General features: G+C 42.2%; 1 protein-coding gene across 1 annotated transcript; it reads right to left on the bottom strand.

Annotated features, from left to right (window-relative positions):
* Positions 1-13400: 13400 nt before the first annotated feature.
* gjd4 (gap junction protein delta 4) lies at positions 13401-19456 on the bottom strand (the record flags this gene model as incomplete). Its single annotated transcript, XM_079489825.1, is given in 7 exon segments — positions 13401-13865; positions 15320-15533; positions 15718-15914; positions 16093-16112; positions 16688-16724; positions 16727-16983; positions 19393-19456. Coding segments are annotated over 7 exon segments (1254 nt in total).
* Between the last annotated feature and the right edge of the window lie 1928 nt (positions 19457-21384).

The raw sequence follows: 21384 nt of genomic DNA, 5'->3' as shown, positions 1-21384 counted from the left end.
ATCTGCCATTGAGCCCCATTGTAAATGTCTCAAATTTGAAAGCACTATATTTCTAAAACGATGAAACATTTCAAAGATTCCTTTTCAGGCAAACATGTCCACCGTAAGATGAACCTAAATAGGTTTGAATGGGGTTTCTAGGTGTAAGTATGTAGGACTAGTAGCATGCCAAAGTTTGTGCTATTGCCATTGGGAATGCATTGGGCGTTTAACTTAAATAACTCAGAAACTACAAAACATTTCAAAGTAAAAAGTTCCAGCATGTGGCTCCACAGTAAGCTGAATTATAAAACGTGTGAATGGAGTTTCTAGGTGAAAGTGATTTTGACGTGCCACTATCTGCCATTATACATTTCTCAAATTTAAAGCACTATATTTCTAAAACTATGAAACATTTCAAAGATTCCTTTTCAGGCAAACATGTCCACCGTAAGATGAACCTAAATAGGTTTGAATGGGGATTCTAGGTGTAAGTATGTAGGACTAGTAGCATGCAAAAGTTATAATTTTTTTTCGGACGGCATACTATAGCATGTCGTTTTTCGTGATTTTGGACTATTTGAAAAAAAGATGAAAATCATGAAAAAACTACATACTATAGTTCATGGTTTCGGACGGCATACTATAGCATGTCGTTTTTATTGATTTTGGAGGATTTGAAAAAAATATGAAAATCATGAAAAAACGACATACTATAGTCCATGGTTTGGGACGGCATAATATGTTTTGTCATATTTTCGGGACACTATGTCAGAGCCAGGACTTGAACCTGCAGCCTCCTGATTCACAGGCAGGCTCTGTACCCAGTGAGCCACTGTGCATGCTGTTCGTAAAAGGCTGTATAGATAATGACAGAAGAGCCAGAGACTTGTTTCCATTGTGGTTCATAAACATTTGAACGTCTAGAGATAAACAACAGCAAAAGAAACAATAGACAAACTCCTGTTATTTTATTTTTTGTATTTTATTTTTGTATCAATGTTGTACTCAAAGGGAACAGCAGACTGTGTTGTGGCAGGTAGCAAGTAGATCAGTGACTTAGAACACTAGCTGCATGATCTGGAGATTGTGGGTTCAAACCCCACTCAAATCTTTACTTGCCAAAATCTGCCATTGACCCCCATTCTGAATTTCTCAAAATTTAAAAGCACTATATTTCTAAAACGATGAAACATTTCAAATATTCCTTTTCAGGCAAACATGTCCACCGTAAGATGAACCTAAATAGGTTTGAATGGGGTTTCTAGGTGTAAGTATGTAGGACTAGTAGCATGCCAAAGTTTGTGCTATTGCCATTGGGAATGCATTGGGCGTTTAAGTTAAATAACTCAGAAACTACAAAACATTTCAAAGTAAAACGTTCCAGCATGTGTCTCCACAGAAAGCTGAATTATAAAAAGTGTGAATGGAGTTTCTAGGTGAAAGTGCTTTTTTGACGTGCCAATATCTGCCATTGAGCCCCATTGTAAATGTCTCAAATTTGAAAGCACTATATTTCTAAAACGATGAAACATTTCAAAGATTCCTTTTCAGGCAAACATGTCCACCGTAAGATGAACCTAAATAGGTTTGAATGGGGTTTCTAGGTGTAAGTATGTAGGACTAGTAGCATGCCAAAGTTTGTGCTATTGCCATTGGGAATGCATTGGGCGTTTAACTTAAATAACTCAAAAACTACAAAACATTTCAAAGTAAAAAGTTCCAGCATGTGTCTCCACAGTAAGCTGAATTATAAAACGTGTGAATGGAGTTTCTAGGTGAAAGTGATTTTGACGTGCCACTATCTGCCATTATAAATTTCAAATTTAAAGCATTATATTTCTAAAACTATGAAACATTTCAAAGATTCCTTTTCAGGCAAACATGTCCACCGTAAGATGAACCTAAATAGGTTTGAATGGGGATTCTAGGTGTAAGTATGTAGGACTAGTAGCATGCCAAAGTTATATTTTTTTTTCGGACGGCATACTATAGCATGTCGTTTTTCGTGATTTTGGACTATTTGAAAAAACGATGAAAATCATGAAAAAACTACATACTATAGTTCATGGTTTCGGACGGCATACTATACCATGTCGTTTTTCATGATTTTGGAGGATTTGAAAAAAAGATGAAAATCATGAAAAACGACATACTATAGTCCATGGTTTGGGACGGCATAATATGTTTTGTCATATTTTCGGGACACTATGTCAGAGCCAGGACTTGAACCTGCAGCCTCCTGATTCCCAGGCAGGCTCTGTACCCAGTGAGCCACTGTGCATGCTGTTCTTAAAAGGCCGAATAGATAATGACAGAAGAGCCAGAGACTTGTTTCCATTGTGGTTCATAAACGTCTAGAGATAAACAACAGCAAAAGAAACAATAGACAAAACTCCTGTTATTTTATTTTTTGTATTTTATTTTTGTATCAATGTTGTACTCAAAGGGAACAGCAGACTGTGTTGTGGCAGGTCGCAAGTAGATCAGTGACTTAGCACACTGGCTGCATGATCTGGAGATTGTGGGTTCAAACCCCACTCAAATCTTTACTTGCCAAAATCTGCCATTGAGCCCCATTGTAATTGTCTCAAATTTGAAAGCACTATATTTTTTAAACGATGAAACATTTCAAAGATTCCTTTTCAGGCAAACATGTCCACCGTAAGATGAACCTAAATAGGTTTGAATGGGGTTTCTAGGTGTAAGTATGTAGGACTAGTAGCATGCCAAAGTTTGTGCTATTGCCATTGGGAATGCATTGGGCGTTTAACTTAAATAACTCAGAAACTACAAAACATTTAAAAGCAAAAAGTTCCAGCATGTGTCTCCACAGTAAGCTGAATTATAAAACGTGTGAATGGAGTTTCTAGGTGAAAGTGTTTTTTTGACGTGCCAATATCTGCCATTGAGCCCCATTGTAAATGTCTCAAATTTGAAAGCACTATATTTCTAAAACGATGAAACATTTCAAAGATTCCTTTTCAGGCAAACATGTCCACTGTAAGATGAACCTAAATAGGTTTGAATGGGGATTCTAGGTGTAAGTATGTAGGACTAGTAGCATGCCAAAGTTTGTGCTATTGCCATTGGGAATGCATTGGGCGTTTAACTTAAATAACTCAGAAACTACAAAACATTTCAAAGTAAAAAGTTCCAGCATGTGTCTCCACAGTAAGCTGAATTATAAAACGTGTGAATGGAGTTTCTAGGTGAAAGTGCTTTTTTGACGTGCCAATATGTGCCATTGAGCCCCATTGTAAATGTCTCAAATTTGAAGGACTATATTTCGAAAACGATGAAACATTTCAAAGATTCCTTTTCAGGCAAACATGTCCACCGTAAGATGAACCTAAATAGGTTTGAATGGGGTTTCTAGGTGTAAGTATGTAGGACTAGTAGCATGCCAAAGTTTGTGCTATTGCCATTGGGAATGCATTGGGCATTTAACTTAAATAACTCAGAAACTACAAAACATTTCAAAGTAAAAGGTTCCAGCATGTGTCTCCACAGTAAGCTGAATTATAAAACGTGTGAATGGAGTTTCTAGGTGAAAGTGATTTTTGATGTGCCACTATCTGCCATTATAAACTTCTCAAATTTAAAGCACTATATTTCTAAAACTATGAAACATTTCAAAGATTCCTTTTCAGGCAAACATGTCCACCGTAAGATGAACCTAAATAGGTTTGAATGGGGATTCTAGGTGTAAGTATGTAGGACTAGTAGCATGCCAAAGTTATAATTTTTTTCAGACGGCATACTATAGCATGTCGTTTTTCGTGATTTTGGAGGATTTGAAAAAAAGGTGAAAAATCATGAAAAAACAACATACTATAGTCCATGGTTTGGGATGGCATAATATATTATGTCATATTTTCATGATTTTGGGGTACTATGTCAGAGCCAGAACTTGAACCTGTGGCCTCCTGATTCCCAGGCTGGCTCTGTACCCAGTGAGCCACTGTGCTTGCTGTGTCCAATAAGCAAAAAAGATAATGATAGAAGAGCCAGCGTGACGGAAAAGCGTGACGAAAAAGCCCCATTGAGCCCCATTATAAATTTCTCAAATTTATATTTCTAAAACTATTAACATAATGATAGAAGAGCCATAGACACTTGTTTCCATTGTGGTTCGAACGTCTAGAGATAAACAACAGCAAAAGAAACAATAGACAAATCTCCTGTTTGTTGTTTGTCAAAGGGAACAGCAGACTGCATTGTGGCAGGTAGCAAGTAGATCAGTGACTTAGCACACTGGCTGCATGATCTGGCCATTGTGGGTTCAAAACCCCCTCAAATCTTTACATGCCAAAATCTGCCATTGAGCCCCATTATACATTTCTCAAATTTGAAAGCACTATATTTCTAAAACTATGAAACATTTCAAAGATTCCTTTTCAGACAAACATGTCCACCATAAGATGAACCGGTAACCCTTCATTTTACGGTACGGTAATTACCAGGTAACTACCAGGTAATTACCTGGTAATAATAGGTAAGTACCTGGTATTACCTGGTAACAACCAGGTAGTAGTTATACGTATTTACCCATTAATTACCTGGTAATTAGATGGTAACTTCCAGATACATTACTCAGTAATTACTATGTAATTACCAAGTATTACCCAGTATGTATAACTATTTACTGTATAATCTCCTGGTAATTATATCGAACTTACCATGGTAAATGACACACTGGTTGCCAGGTAATTACCAAGTATGTTCCTGACAATTACCAGGTATTTATACGTTTTTACTATGTAATTACCAGCTAACTATCCGGTATTTATAAGTATTTACTCTGCAACCAGGCACGATACCCTGGTTGCAGGTACTATAGGTATGTAGGTACTATAGGTATACCAAGTATTTTCAACAACTACCAGGTATTTACTCTGCTACCAGGCAAGTTACCCAGTAGGTACTAGGTCATTACCAAGTATTTTCCTGACAACTACCAGGTAATAACATGGTAACTGTATTCACTGTGTTTACATGGGTACTACCCATGAAACACGTGGGCAGTAGCCTACCAGGGAATTACCAGTTGTTACTAGGTAATTTCCTAACAACTACCATGTAATTACCTGATAAGTACCCAGTAAGGAACAGTACAGTTCCTCCTTTCTTACTGGATACCTATCAGGTAATTACATGGTAGTTGTCAGGAAATTACCTAGTAACAACTGGTCATTTCCTGGTAGGCTACCCATGCGTTTACATGGGTAGTACCCATGTAAACACAGTGATTACAGTTACCATGTAATTACCTGGTAGTTGTCAGGAAAATCACCAGTTGTTACTAGGTAATTTCCTGACAACTACCATGTAATTACCTGATAGGTATCCAGTAAGAAAGGAGGAACTGTACTGTGAAAGGAAGTGTGCTCTATTTCCATGATATTACCATGTACCTACCTGGTAATTGTAGATTATAATCCTCCCCATTACCCATCAGGGTGTATTTTGAACTTTGAACTTTGAATTTTGAACTGGCAATAACTGTTAATTACCAGGTATTTACTGTGTAAATTAACAGGTAAAACCAAGCAAGTTACCGTGTAAGAAAGGTGGAATTGTACTGTGAAAGGAAGCGTGGTTTGTTACAGTGAAAGTACAGGGTAATATTATGGAAACAAACCACGCTTCCTTTCACAGTACAGTTCCACCTTTCTTACACGGTAACTTGCTTGGTTTTACCTGTTAATTTACACAGTAAATAATTGGTAATTAACAGTTATTGCCAGTTCAAAATTCAAAGTTCAAAGTTCAAAGTTCAAAATACAAAAAATACGTTTACATGGGTACTACCCATGGCAATAACTGTTAATTACCAGGTATTTACTGTGTAAATTAACAGGTAAAACCTTGCAAGTTACCGTGTAAGAAAGGTGGAACTGTACTGTGAAAGGAAGCGTGGTTTGTTTCCATAATATTACCCTGTACTTTCACAGTACAGTTCCACCTTTCTTACACAGTAACTTGCAAGATTTTACCTGTTAATTTACACAGTAAATACCTGGTAATTAACAGTTATTGCCATGGGTAGTACCCATGTAAACGTATTTTTTGTATTTTGAACTTTGAACTTTGAATTTTGAACTGGCAATAACTGTTAATTACCAATTATTTACTGTGTAAATGAACAGGTAAAACCAAGCAAGTTACCGTGTAAGAAAGGTGGAACTGTACTGTGAAAGGAAGCGTGGTTTGTTTCCATAATATTACCCTGTACTTTCACTGTAACAAACCACGCTTCCTTTCACAGTACAATTCCACCTTTCTTACACGGTAACTTGCTTGGTTTTACCTGTTAATTTACACAGTAAATACCTGGTAATTAACAGTTATTGCCAGTTCAAAATTCAAAGTTCAAAGTTCAAAGTTCAAAATACACCCTGATGGGTAATGGGGAGGATTATAATCTACAATTACCAGGTAGGTACATGGTAATATCATGGAAATAGAGCACACTTCCTTTCACAGTACAGTTCCTCCTTTCTTACTGGATACCTATCAGGTAATTACATGGTAGTTGTCAGGAAATTACCTAGTAACAACTGGTAATTTTCCTGACAACTACCAGGTAATTACATGGTAACTGTAATCACTGTGTTTACATGGGTACTACCCATGTAAACGCATGGGTAGCCTACCAGGAAATGACCAGTTGTTACTAGGTAATTTCCCGACAACTACCATGTAATTACCTGATAGGTACCCAGTAAGAAAGGAGGAACTGTACTGTTCCTTACTGGGTACTTATCAGGTAATTACATGGTAGTTGTCAGGAAATTACCTAGTAACAACTGGTCATTTCCTGGTAGGCTACTACCCACGTGTTTCATGGGTAGTACCCATGTAAACACAGTGAATACAGTTACCATGTTATTACCTGGTAGTTTTCAGGAAAATACTTGGTAATGACCTAGTACCTACTGGGTAACTTGCCTGGTAGCAGAGTAAATACCTGGTAGTTGTTGAAAATACTTGGTATACCTATAGTACCTACAGGGTATCGTGCCTGGTTGCAGAGTAAATACTTATAAATACCGGGTAGTTAGCTGGTAATTACATAGTAAAAACGTATAAATACCTGGTAATTGTCAGGAACATACTTGGTAATTACCTGGCAACCAGTGTGTCATTTAGCATGGTAAGTTCCATATAATTACCAGGAGATTATACAGTAAATAGTTATACATACTGGGTAATACTTGGTAATTACATAGTAATTACTGAGTAATGTATCTGGAAGTTACCATGTAATTACCAGGTAATTAAAGGGTAAATACTTATAACTACTATCTGGTTGTTACCAGGTAATACCAGGTACTTACCTATTATTACCAGGTAATTACCTGGTAGTTACTTGGTAATTACCGTACCGTAAAATGAAGGGTTACCGATGAACCTATATAGGTTTGAATGGGGTTTCTAGGTGTAAGTATGTAGGACTAGTAGCATGCCAAAGTTTGTGCTATTGCCATTGGGAATGCATTGGGCGTTTAAGTTAAGTAAAGTTTCAGAGTAAAGACCAGAGTGGGATTTGAACCCACAACATCTGGATCATGTGGACAGCCACGTAACTCATTGAGCTACCAGGCTCTTTGTGCTCTGTAATGGTTTCTCCTCTGTATTATCTGATTAACATCCATGATAAGCACTAGAAGACACCTTTGACCACCATTAAAATGCTCTGTACATGATCCTAAGGCTCCATTTGAAGTGACACCAAGAAGAATAACTTAAAAAACTTTAAATCACAGAGAGCTCAGTGCATGGCACCCTTGTTAAGACGACATGTGAGCCAGAGGTTGTGAGTCCAGCTGTGTTCCTCCTACTTTCACTCTGCAGCATGTTTTGGAGAATAACATCCAGAACAGTGAGAACACTGGAAAGAGATGGAAAGGTGAGGAGATCCTCAGAGAGCATGGTGGCACTCTGTGATATGCTGCTCTATGTGAGCCACAGGTTGTGGGTTCAAGTCTAGCTGAGTTCCTTCTAGTCTTCACTGTGGACCACATTTTGGAGAAGAACAATGGACACCCAGAAGAACAATGGAAAGCTGAGGAGATTCTCAGAGAGCATGGTGGCTGTCTGTGATAAGCTGCTGTCTATGTGAGCCACTGGTTGTGGGTTCAAGTCCAGCCCATGTCCTTCTGCTCAACACATGTTTTAAAGAGTGACATCCAGAAGAACACCCTAAAACTGTGGCAGGTTACAGAGAACATGGTGATTCCCTGTGTTAAGACACTGTGTGTATATGATGATCCTAAGGTTGTGGGTTCAAATCCATACAAGGCTGTTCTATATGAATCATAGTTGGGTATCTGTGGCCAAATACCAATTAATCTGGGTGTCCACCATGTCCTTGACATGAAGATGTTCTATATGTTCTGTTCTATGTACTATAGTAGGCATATATGTCATCGAAAAGCATGATTTTTCATTTCATTTTTGATTTGATTTTTTCATTCAAGTGTTAGTGCTTTATCATGGTTCGTCCACAAAGTAACAGTTTTTTTATTGACTTTCACACATTCTACAAAAACAATTCAATCAATCAATCAGTCGAAAACCATGAAAAACAACATACTAAAGTACCTATTTCTTAGGCTCCACTTTATTTATGGAGCAGACAGGACAAAAGTAATTGGTTTTCTGGATATGTCAGTCCAGATGTGCATTTATTTGATTTGAGAGAAGTGCACAATAATGACCCTTTAACAAATTTCTTATTGCAAATGTATTTATCAGAGACAGTATCATAGCCAGGAAAAGAAAATCAGAAAAATTCAAAAGTCACATATCAAAAACCATAACAAAACAAATAAAGGGTTGTTCTTCAAGTGTTGATTTGAGGTCGAGACATATAGGAACAGTTCACATGTTGTGCCACTAGAGGGCAGCATGTGACTCCAAACCAAAGTAGAGTAACTCCTTAAAGTGCTTTCATTACAAAACATAGTAACTGTAGGGCAGTGTTATTTGAACAGCTAATAGTTATCAACAATTTGTACATGCCCCTACTTGATGAATGGAAATAGACGCCAACATTCAGATACAGATATGATTCTGTAGGCCAGTGGTCTTCAACATTTTTCAGGCCAAGGATCCCTTAGAGAGAAGAGAGATGGAGCAGGACATTGTTTGAAATTGGGTTGCAGATTACGCTTTTCCATATAGATTACATAGATCATGGCATCATTGATGTTTTTTTTGTTTGTTTATACATTCTTTATTAGTAGGCTATGTTGGATCCCTTTTAATCCGAATTTTCAGACATTTAACCCTCAATACTTGGTCAACTTGACCTTTGGCTCTGTATTTCGTCTGCTCTTTTTTCTCTCTATATACCAAACCTCTTTGCCAAACACAGCAGACCTACACACTCACAACGGTGCCACCATGCGACGTGTTGTGAGTTTAGCTCTGCTATTCTTGCCGAATGTTCCCCCCAGAATATGAATGCTTCTTAGCACAGTAAGCACACAAAGATTTGGCAGCCCCCCTTGTAGTAGTAACTCTGAGGACCCTGGCTCTAGGGGTCCCGGGAACCCTCTGTTGAAGACCCCTGCTGTAGGCTATAAAATCACATCAACCCATTGCAGACAGATTCTACAGTGTAAAAGCATACTTACAAATTAATTATATAATTATATAATAATAGTCTTATTGCACAACAATACCTCCCGTCAGTAAAGGACGTGAAGAGACTTTAAGAATACCGGTAACAGTAACCGTAAAATAAGATTTTGCATAACAACATAAGGCATTGATTGTTTTATAAAGTGATCTTTGTTTTTGTAAAACTGTAAGTCAGAGGAAATCCATTTTCCTTTTTTTAGTTGAGACAATGTGTCAATAGCTAGGAGAACAGAAAAGTAAAACAACCATAAGCAAGATTATTATGAATCCAAAATAGATTATGTCGATAAAAAACTAAAATAGCCTATAACCACAATTCCACAATCCCTTAAAATGATTTCATCAAACATTATATATGTCATGCCAATTAAATGTGCAATTATTCAATTATTAAGCCAAATTAATCAGATAATTTCACAATTATCCTACAATTGTGAAATACACAGTGCAAACCCCGTATCTTCGTATTTCAACTCGTGTGTTCCCCCCGCCCATACCCCTACATCCTCGTACGACAGTGTCGCACAAAAAGAAAGGAAGAAAAAAAAAGGTAGTGAAAGTAGATGATCTACCATCTCGCTTACATGTGTCTTGTGGATTTTATAAATATAGAACCCATAAAATCTACTTTGGTTCCTTTGGTAAAGGTTTTGGGACATGGTAAGGTTTTCACCACCTGACAGCAACAATATCATTTATATATCAGAGTTAAGAATGAAGTTAGAAGGTCAAGATTGTGTCGGTCACGGCCACACAGCCAACTCAAGGTACGGCCACGGAGCCGACTTGGGGACCCAACGCAGCTCCTCCAAGGAAAATAAACAAATTAACGGAGCTGAACGTGAATCCCCCCCACCGCCCACCCCTTTTTTTCCCTCACTGTATATGTTTCTTTTCCATTTTTACCTCCTTTATGATGAATTCCTGTTCTGTCCTTTGTCTATATAGAAGTGTCTATTTGTACGTCTCTAAATGTTTTTGATGATTTGAACATGGTGGACCCTATTGGAAACAAGTGTAATGCTTAATTGGGTCGTCCACTCACAGTTAACAGCCTTTGTATTGAGTTTGTGCTTGAAATGTACTGTAATTCTGCAAACTGTTAATACATTTTTCAATCAATCAATCAATCCTGTCTCCTGCTGGGCTGCTACAGAAAACCAGGTTAAAATAATGAGTCCCCAACAGGTAGCCTATTATAGGTAAGCTGATCAGATGTCAGCTGTGGCCTTGCTGGGGGGCGTAGTGTGAGACCATCCAGGGTGAACCAGCCCTGTATGTCATTCTATAGATAAAGACGTGGGCCTTTGTTGTCATGTTCAAAGAGACCGCAAGAGGCCACAGACATAGAACAATGATGATTTAAGGGCTATCGTCTTACAAAGAGAGACTGTAGCCCCCCTTGGCTAGAGCTTGGTTAAACTAACCAACCAAATGATGTGACAGTGATTTACAGCTGCCTGCGTGACACACCGACCTCCTAAACCGGTGCTTCTCAAAGTGGGCTCCAGGGACTCCCCAGGGGTCCTTGAGGGGGTTCCAGGGGGTCCCCAGCAAAGTGAGGAACAGTTGAACCACTTTAAACAATTTGTATACTTTGGCTATTCAAAAAAGATGTGTGAGTGAGCTTGTAGATTGGCTATTTTATCGAAAGAAAAAGTTTGAAAAATCGTAGAATATTTTGAGACATTTTCGGTAATTTTGAACATTTTCAAGACATAATTATGGTCCCTGGCACAAAATATTTGACATGAAAAGGTTTGAGAACCACTGTCCTAGACAACTATAATTGGAACCATTGGAACACACTTCTTTTCCCATTTCTTGAAAAGTAACTTTGGACAGGTTGCCACCCGACAGCGGGGATATATAGAAACCTTATTTGCTGAAACTGTTTCAGTACAAGAGGAGCTTGATGAATCAGTACAGTTAGTGGTGCGTTGACAGATAAGACGGTGTGCAATGCCACGCTGTTCCCTCAACCCTCACACATTCATCTGTCCGCTGAAACTGAAGACTGTACACTGTATGACGGTTCTATTTGCCAAAAATAGCAGATTCACAACTGCAAATAGCAGCACATAGATACTGCATTCAATTCAAATATATTTCACAATTAAGTAAAAAGGGAAAAAGGCTAAAATTACATTTAAAAGGAAATCCTGAATATTTGTATAAATATATTCAATATATGTTGCTCACTCAAGAACATTGGATGTATGTGTTGGTCAGTCTAAAAAAAGTCTTCTTTCCTTTATGGCAGAGGTTCTTGAGGGGGTTCCAGGGGGTCCCCTGCTAACTTAGTTAAAACTCATTCCCTGCCAATGAGCCAGGGACCAGGAAATCATGTGGTCGCAAAAACACAGCTCCCATCCACTCCCAGGATTTTCGGAAACGTATCCTGTATCGATCCATTTCCGTGTCCACCATCATTGCATTTTCGAAGGAATGATAACAAAGGACCACATGGACCGTTTGTCAAAGGTTTTTTACTATGTATTTCATTTTTTCGCAAACGCACAGCCTTTGATTATCAATGGTCAGAGGTGCGATCATAGTGGAGAAAGAAAAGCTGGCAGTGGGTGGTTATGGTTTATATGAGTTATGATCACGTTATGATCATTGGGATAAAAATGTAGAATAATTTAGATCATTATTATAATCTTCTATTATAGGGTCCCTGGTAAAGTTGTTTTTCAGATGGGAACTCAGCAGCCAAATCCATAATGAAATGTGGGGTCCTTGACACGAAAAGTTTTGAGGACCACATGCTTTATGGAACATGGCGGTGCCGAGTTACAGAACTATTTAGAGCGCTGCTGTACATGTAAAGCCGGTATTCCTCCCTAAGCTCTGTGAGGCCCTGAAATAGAGTGACAAGCCACCTCCATAAATACTGAGCCCTGCAGGGGACGGTAATTGCTTTGTGAGCCAACGTGCGCTTTCGGGAAGCCACCGCAGTGTCCTTCACATCACTTATGTCTGTGACTGTAAGGGAGGAATTCCATTCAACCGCTGAAAGATGTGGGCGGCCACGTCATCACGCAGCACCTTGGCAGAATCATGGCCGTTCAACATGGCCTGATGATCTCTCCAACCCCAAGGGCCCGGCCAGCAGCACATGTCTGCTTTGACTCCAGCCACAAAGTGTGTGTGTGTGTGTGTGTGTGTGTGTGTGTGTGTGTGTGTGTGTGTGTGTGTGTGTGTGTGTGTGTGTGTGTGTGTGTGTGTGTGTGTGTGTGTGTGTGTGTGTGGTGTGTGCGTGTGCGTGTGTGCGTGTAGGGCTCATATATTTGTAGGACAAGTCATGGCCTGCCTTTGTTTATAGACAGTGTGTGTGTGTGTGTGTCTGTGTGTGTGTGGGGGGGGGGGGGGGTAAGACAGGTGGGCTGCTTTGTTTTAGACTTTCTCAAGGTTGGTGATTTGGTCATCAAGGACACTTTGGTTAAGTTTCGAGTTGCCTGCCATTCCCTTAGGCTTCTGTTATGATGTTATGATGCCGCCCTGTCAGACACCCTTGACATGCACACACTACAGTACAACACAGTATGCCAAAGCCTCACGGCCACAACAAGGAGTTTAGTGATCCCAATGCTGTTTTCAGCTCTACTTAAGTGACGGTGGCTGTGTGCATTCGGAATGAGCTGGACAACGCAACGCAACTCTGCACCATATGAGCTTCAGCCCCAGTGTGAGCCTCTGGGTATCTTTCTACCTCCTCCCTTAGTCATACGTCCCAAATCAACCATGAAATCCATCCTCTGTGGTCAAACCCACTCAGACCTCTTGTCCGGTCCGTCGTCGCTGGCCTGAAGCTCCGCCCCGCTGCTCAGCTCCACCAGCGTGTACTGTCCCACCTTTCTCGTGCACACGGCCGCCGCCATCGAGACGTCGCTGACGCGGCCCAGCGAGCCAACGACAGCCACCGTGTCCCCCCGCCTGGGAGGGGGCGGTGGCTTGAGCCGACCGCGCTTGCTGACGCGGATGGCCCTGGGGGTCCCCAGGGGGTCCTGGGAGAAGAGAGCCACCTCACTGCCATGGTGTGCGACGTCCGGAGCCTCCTCCTGGGTGTAGCCGTTGTTGCCGTTGGTGTTGGTGTTGGAACCCGGAGCTCCGGGCGGAGGAGAGCCCGGGGTGCCAGAGAGAGAGGAGATCTCCAGGCCTCCTGTTGACTCCTTACCGAGACCCTTCTTCCTGAAGCTCCCCGCGTGACTCACCTCCCCCTCCGGCTCCTGAGTAGTGTTGTCATACAAATAGTTGCAATTAACCATTTATAATTGTGTTTTTGGCATGGTTATTGGAACATAAAAATACATATTACATTACTGTTTGCCTCTCAGGCTTTGTGAACAAAAGTTGCACAGGGCAAAGCCACCAACCAACCAAGTTAAAATCTGAAGATAAGAGGTTTCTGCCCGGCGTAACAATTGGGACGAGCCTACCTGAGAGGGGGGGCATATGTTGGTCCGACGTACCAATAGTCTGACATACGTGGCCGGTTAAGACTCACACGTGGCTCAGACATACGTGGCCGGTTAAGACTCACACGTGTCTCAGACATACGTGGCCGGTTAAGACTCACACGTGTCTCAGACATACGTGGCCGGTTAAGACTCACCCGTGTCTCAGACATACGTGGCCGGTTAAGACTCACCCGTGTCTCAGACATACGTGGCCGGTTAAGACTCACATGTGGCTCAGACATACGTGGCCGGTTAAGACTCACACGTGGCTCAGACATACGTGGCCGGTTAAAGGCTCATGCATAGTCTGGATTTTCGGTGGTTAGGTGACCACCGAACTACAACATGACGTCACGAGCCGCGGTGAAGAGCAAACCACCGCCACCGCTCCAGCCCGTCTCTCTGTTTTTACTCACCACCAATCAACGTTATTTCAGCTCCGGTGGTCAGCTCACCACCGGAGCGGTGGTGAGCTGACCACCGAAAATCCAGACTATGAATAGGCCTTAAGACTCACACGTGGCTCAGACATACGTGTTCGGTTAAGACTCACACGTGGCTCAGAGTCAGACATACGTGGTCGGTTAAGACTCACACGTGGCTCAGACATACGTGTTCGGTTAAGACTCACACGTGGCTCAGAGTCAGACATACGTGGTCGGTTAAGACTCACACGTGGCTCAGACATACGTGGTCGGTTAAGACTCACACGTGGCTCAGAGTCAGACATACGTGGTCGGTTAAGACTCACACGTGGCTCAGACATACGTGGTCGGTTAAGACTCAAACGTGGCTCAGACATACGTGGTCGGTTAAGACTCACACGTGGCTCAGACATATGTGGTCGGTTAAGACTCACACATGGCTCAGACATACGTGGTCGGTTAAGACTCACACGTGGCTCAGACATACGTGGTCGGTTAAGACTCACACGTGGCTCAGAGTCAGACATACGTGGTCGGTTAAGACTCACACGTGGCTCAGACATACGTGGTCGGTTAAGACTCACACGTGGCTCAGACATACGTGGCCGGTTAAGACTCACACGTGGCTCAGACATACGTGGCCGGTTAAGACTCACACGTGTCTCAGACATACGTCGCCGGTTAAGACTCACCCGTGGCTTCCCCATGCGGTTAGGGTTAGGTCATAGGGTTTGGGGTAGGGTGTCGGACTATTGCGTGTCGGACTGTTAGGACGTTGGACCAAACATAGGCACCCACCTGAGAGACCAGTGGGGCGCTGGTGGTGTCTGCCGCCCTCTGGCTGGCGGTGTAATAGCGCTCCTCTTCAAACACCTTCTGCACTAGCAGCTTCCTCTTGCTCCTCTGGCGGACGGAGCGCTTGATGGCGCAGACGAGGTCCAGCGCGTTGAGCAGGAGGCACAGCGCTCCGGCGCCCAGCATGAAGCTGAGCATCACCGTCTTCTCGGTGGGCCTGGAAGTAGTGTTAGTGAGTTTGTCAGCACATTTTCTTTAGTTTTACAGTAGTCATAGTCTTTTGAATACCATTTCATTTAGTTTTAGTCATATTATTTTAGTCAACTGAAATGTCTAGTTTTAGTCGACTAAATGTCATGAGATCTTTGTTGACTTATTCTGAACTTATTATGAACACTAGCCTGGAGATGTAGCAGTCCACCTGGGTGGTGCAGGGCGGCTGCTGGCACAGGAACCTGCTGGTGATGTAGAAGCCGAACAGGTAGTAGTGGGTGGCCCCGAAGCCGGCCTCCAGCACGATCCTGAGGAGGAGGTGGAGGATGTACGCTCCCGTGAAGTGCTGCGTTGTCGTCCACCGCCGTTCACCCTGCTGCAGTTTCTGCAAAGACACCACGGTTGTTATAGTTGACAAAATAAGTGACAACACATTTTAGTCATGTGGCTTGGTGCATACTTTGGTCTGACGTACTAACAGTCCGCCATGCGACAGTCCAACATGTGTGGCCGGTAAAGACTCACCCGTGGCTCCCAGACAATCGTGGCCGGTTAAGACTCACCCGTGGCTTCCACCTTCCGACTGTTAGAATGTCAGACCATGAGACCAAAGATATGCACCTTTTTACTTCAGGAGCCTATCTCCTGTCTCTGTAGCATGAGCCAGCCACAGAGGCAGCTCGATGTACAAGTACCAGCATACATAACATCCCCAAGACTGTACATCCCTGGCCAGCCATGATGTACAAGCACACCCCCTGGTCATGACGCTATAGTATGTCACATGATGTACAAGCACAACCCCTGGACATGACGCTATAGTATGTCACATTCATTCGACCCTTGATGCTTTGGGACAGCGGTGGCCGAACGGTTTGCGGAGCGGTCTTGTTATCGGAAGGTCGCCAGTTCGAATCCCCGGACCGGCACGTTAAAATTACCACCGCTGAAGTGCCCTTGAGCAAGGCATTGAACCCCTACCATGAAATGTTCTATGAGCAGGGTCTGGCTGTAAACAAGCATCTCGAGCTTAGTCCATTCACCCTGGGTAAACAAAGAACTTTGCTTTGCTTTGCTTTGCTGGTCCCATTTTTGTAGTCTTTGGTATGACCCGGCCGGAGATCGAAAACGAATGAAAAAATGCAAAACGCTACTAACCTTCAAAGGCACGTTCTTCGTTTCCAGGTCGGCGTCCGGCTCGGCGCTGAGGCCAGACGAGACCTTGTGCACCACGTAGATGATGAAGACCAAGTAAGGGAGACACAGGACCAGCAGCTGCACCAGCCAGAAGCGGAACAGGGAGACGGGGCTGAACAGGTCGAAGCAGACGTTGGCGCAGCCGGGCTGGATGGTGTTGCAGACGAAGCGCTCCTGCTCGTCCTGGTACAGAGGGTAGCCGGCCAATAGGAGCACCAGGATGCGCAGGAGAACCATCACCATCAGCCACACTTTGCCTGAAACGCAGTCAAATAACATAGCGTTAATTTGGTGATGGATATCATCGCTTGACGGATGGAAACCTTGTACGTCCGAAACTGTTACTTTTCAGCAACAAGAACCTGAGATCCAATGTATCCAATGTATTTATTTAGTCGCAAGATCTTGTTATTCCTTTTTGTCGGTTAAATCTTTATAAAACCCACAGACACACGTAACCACTTCAAAAACATAGCATAGCATAACATAATCAAATATGGAGTGTTAATGTGCTGATGGATATGGTTGCTGTCTGCATGAAACCTAGTACAGTATGTCCAAAACAACGTTATTATTATCTTGTCACAAGCACTTGTTAATACTTTTCATTGGTTACATATTTGTACAACCCACGTAAAGGTAGGGTAAGTGATTGTCGTTGGTTAAAACAAGTTCTGATAGTACTCGTTGCTATAGAGTTCAGTAATATTAAACAGAAAAATGCATTTTCAGGTCGGGATACCAATTTATCCAATCAGGATAGAGAACTCAGTCAGGACGCAGATTAAACAAGTTAAGTGATGACACAAAGAAATGAGTAGACAAAATTGGAACTGGAACACTATAAAAACTAGAAAAAGTGCCCTTCTGGGCACAGGTCTCCACCAGGAGGATAGGATTGTGTGTGATGTTTGGCAAAATGTTTAGGAGGTGTGTGTGTGTGTGTGTGTGTGTGTGTGTGTGTGTGTGTGTGTGTGTGTGTGTGTGTGTGTGTGTGTGTGTGTCTGTGTCTGTGTGTGTGTGTGTGTGTGTGCGTGTGCGCGCGTGCGTGCGTGCGCGCGACCTGTTGTAGCGCCACCATGAGGCTGATTTGAAAACTGTCAAGTAGCATTTCTTCCTCAGCCTAGTAGTGTGAATAGGCATGCACAGTTTGACCGCAATGGGACGCTGCGTTGCGGAGTTGTGGCAATTTGTACAAAACGGGCTACTCCTGAAAACTTTAGAAGCCAATCGTAGCCAATCAGGATGGATAATTATGAGAAATCAAACAAATCACATGATCACATGACTATGGAGAGCATGTGTACCGATTTGCGTGAAATTTGGATAAAATCTGAAGGAGTAATATTAGAAAATGTGTTTTACATATGTCGGCCTCCTGGTGGCGCTATAAAGAGCAGATGTGAAAAATTCCAGGCAAAGGTTTTTCCTTGGCCTCTAGGGAGTGTGCATACATGGTTTTACACAGATCGGTGCAGTTATAGGTAAAAACACAAATCGGCCAGTTATAGCGCCACCATGAGGCTGAGTTGAAAATATTCAAGTGGCATTTCTTCCTCGACCTAGTGGGAATGTGCGTGCAAAATTTCACGGAAATCACACCATGTGTTCATGATTTGCAGCATTGTGTTTGAAACGGAGCACTCCTGCGAACTTTGGAAGCCAATCTTAGCCAATCAGGATGGAGTCTGAAAAATCTGAAAGACCCGTTTCGTTGAATGGCTCTAGAGAGACTGTGTACCAATTTGCGTAATGTTTGGACAAAATCTGTAGGTGTACTGTCAAAACATTTGTTTTGCACAAAGCGGCCTCCTGGTGGCGCTATAACAGGCCAATGTGAAAACTTTGGGGCAGAGGTTCAGCTCTGGCATTCAGGGAGTGTGTGTGCAGAGTATGGCTGCGATCAAGCCAACGGTGCCAGAGATTAGCTGTTCACAGACGGACACACGGACGGACGGACGGACGGACACACGGACGGACGGACACACACACGGACGGACGGACGGAGTGCAAAACATACTCTCTCCCCATGCCTTCGGCCTGGTGGAGACAATTAAGCTGATAAATGGCTACTCTCTCCTTATTGGCTGAAATGTTGTCACCTACTGTACCTGAAAATGTATTTTCTCTTTATTAAAGAGCTGGAGAGACAGGAATACTGTGACTTAGGGTGATCAAACACTCTAGTCTATATCTATGATGATTACTATCGAATATTACTATTATAGTACTATCGAACAGTCGGAACTATAGAATAGTGCTTTAAACTTTTTACAAAAGAAATTACTTAGTGATTGAAATGATTGTGCAGCATTCAATTTAGACATTTAGCAGATGCTCCAGATTATCCAGAGGGGGTTTCTAAATATTGTAACAACAGTATGTATGAACATGAACTTGTGACTAAATGATAGCTATGTTGGATCCATTGGAACACAGGCTCATTTTTCCAATTCCTGAAAAGTAACAGTTTTGGACATAATACGGTCTCCACCGACAAAATAAAAAACACTTCATCACTGAAATTTTATCCAAACAATATTACATTTTAAGTAGACTATAGGCTATACTTTCTCATTTCACATTCTCATTACTGGACTACTTCTCTCATCTCAGGTTCTCATCAGTCAATCTGGGAACCGTTCCATCTCAAGAGGTCAACTCACCCACTAAAGTGATGCTGTGATTGACGGAGAGGCAGATGATCTCAGAGGCGCTTCTCCCCCCCATGTCTCCTGGACCCTGATGTCTACCACCTCCAGGATTCAGCCCCAGTCCTTCAGACAGTACCTGCAGCCCCCTCTCCCCCTCTTGTTGGGGGGGGGGGGGGGGGGACACAACAGTTCCTGTCCGCACACCGACCACCAGGTGGACAGATGTAAACGTTTCTGATACAACTCCAGTACGCAGCCAGGAGGGCAGTCAGCCAGGGGCCATGATTCAACTCAATCCGTCCTGCTCCATTTCAGCTGCAGGGTTTTAAAGACGAGTCCAAAGTCAATCTTTGTGAGTCCTCAGTCTTAGCTCTGCCTCTGCCCTCCGTCGTAGTGACAACTGTTCTGCACTCAGACAACAGAAGATGGGAGATGGGACTGAGGCCCATTGTGAGAGGCTATTCTTAACACCCTTCCTAAAGCACGTCGGCATCCTGGCATTGCAGAGGTATTTTGGTTGCCTGGTTGTCCTTACAGGAGAAGAACAAGCCTCCTGGATTACTCAGTCCAAATTGCCCGTATTAAGTTCTCAAGCACAATGGCAAGCATGTACGACCTCCCGTCTATACCCTATATCGTTGATGTATATTCTCAATATTGCGGAGCGCTTTGATCTGCATCAGACCCTTGAAAGATGCTCTAAAAATAGTTGATTGTTAAGCTAGCCAAGCCTTGGGAATCACTGGTGCTCACGCCACTTATATGTCTGTATTTCAACGTATGTTTTGTTTGTTTGTTAATGATTGCCCTACTTGTCATACTACAGTGTCACACAAAGTAGCAGAAATAGCTGATCTACAAGTTCACACAGACACACAAGTTCAACAGAATGTATACCTAATGATATTTTTTGTACAGTATTTTCGTTTTAAGTCAAAGTGGTTAAGTCTGTGGGTTTTTAGACATTGTACCAATGAAAAGTTTTAACAGCTTGTGATAAAATAACTATATTGGATTAATTCAGATTTTTTTCCCTTCTTCCCATTACCTAAAAAAAGTAAAGGTTTTGGACATAAGCCTACAAGGTTTTCTGCCCAACAGCAACGACATGTATACTGTATGTTGTTGACATTTAATCTAATTATGCAGCAATAAGCCTCCTGCTGCGTATCGTATGAACCACAGAGGACATGTAGCATAAGGTCATCTGTGTTCATGGACACACTGCAGACATGAGCCATTGGCTCAAAATGACAGCAGTTCATTGGTGCCGAGACCTGAGACCAGATTCTACAAAGGTCTTCTAAATCACGACAGTTTTCTGAAAAACCTACGTTTCTGTCAGTGCTTCTCAAACTATTTCATGTCAAGGGCCGCAATCCCCATCTGAAAATATGTTGTTCCAGGGACCCCCAGAAGCAAAGATATGAGGTAAAACGTTGTGAAAGAATATATATTAAGATCATACTTTAAATTCTTAGTATGAGGTATAAAATACAGCAGCCTTGTGTTCATAAAACAGAAAGATTGGGTATTGGGTAAGACTGACGTTATGTATCTTTCAGGACCTGCTTCATCTCAACCATTACTCTATGGTTCTGGTCTCAGCCACCGCGGTGGATATTTTGACATTCCGTTTATTTATTTTTTGGAATGTTGCCACTACTGTTGGAGCAGCCATAAACTACACAGGTTCATCCAGATGTTCTGGGCATCTTTGTAATGTTAGTGTTAGTAAAAATCAGGTAAAGGAGTAATGTTTGAGCAGACTAACATCAGTCAGTCTACCATTCAATGTAGTAGAAGATGTGCGGGTTTACCCCGCAGCTATGTCGGCTCCGCCTACAGGAAATACGTAAGCGACCATGAGACCCGTTTCTGAATTCGTCTATAGTTTCTATCATCTGAACCATCTTCTCAGGAACTCCGCAGGCCAGGAGGATGTTCATGAGTTTCCCCCAGTGAATGGTAAGGGGCTGTAACAACCCATTGAGAAACTATAAT

Source organism: Electrona antarctica, assembly GCF_951216825.1.
Source record: "Electrona antarctica genome assembly, chromosome: 20".
Lineage (NCBI taxonomy): Eukaryota > Metazoa > Chordata > Actinopteri > Myctophiformes > Myctophidae > Electrona > Electrona antarctica.
The sequence above is the reverse complement of the archived record's forward strand: the minus strand, read 5'-3'. Positions and strand labels throughout refer to the sequence as shown.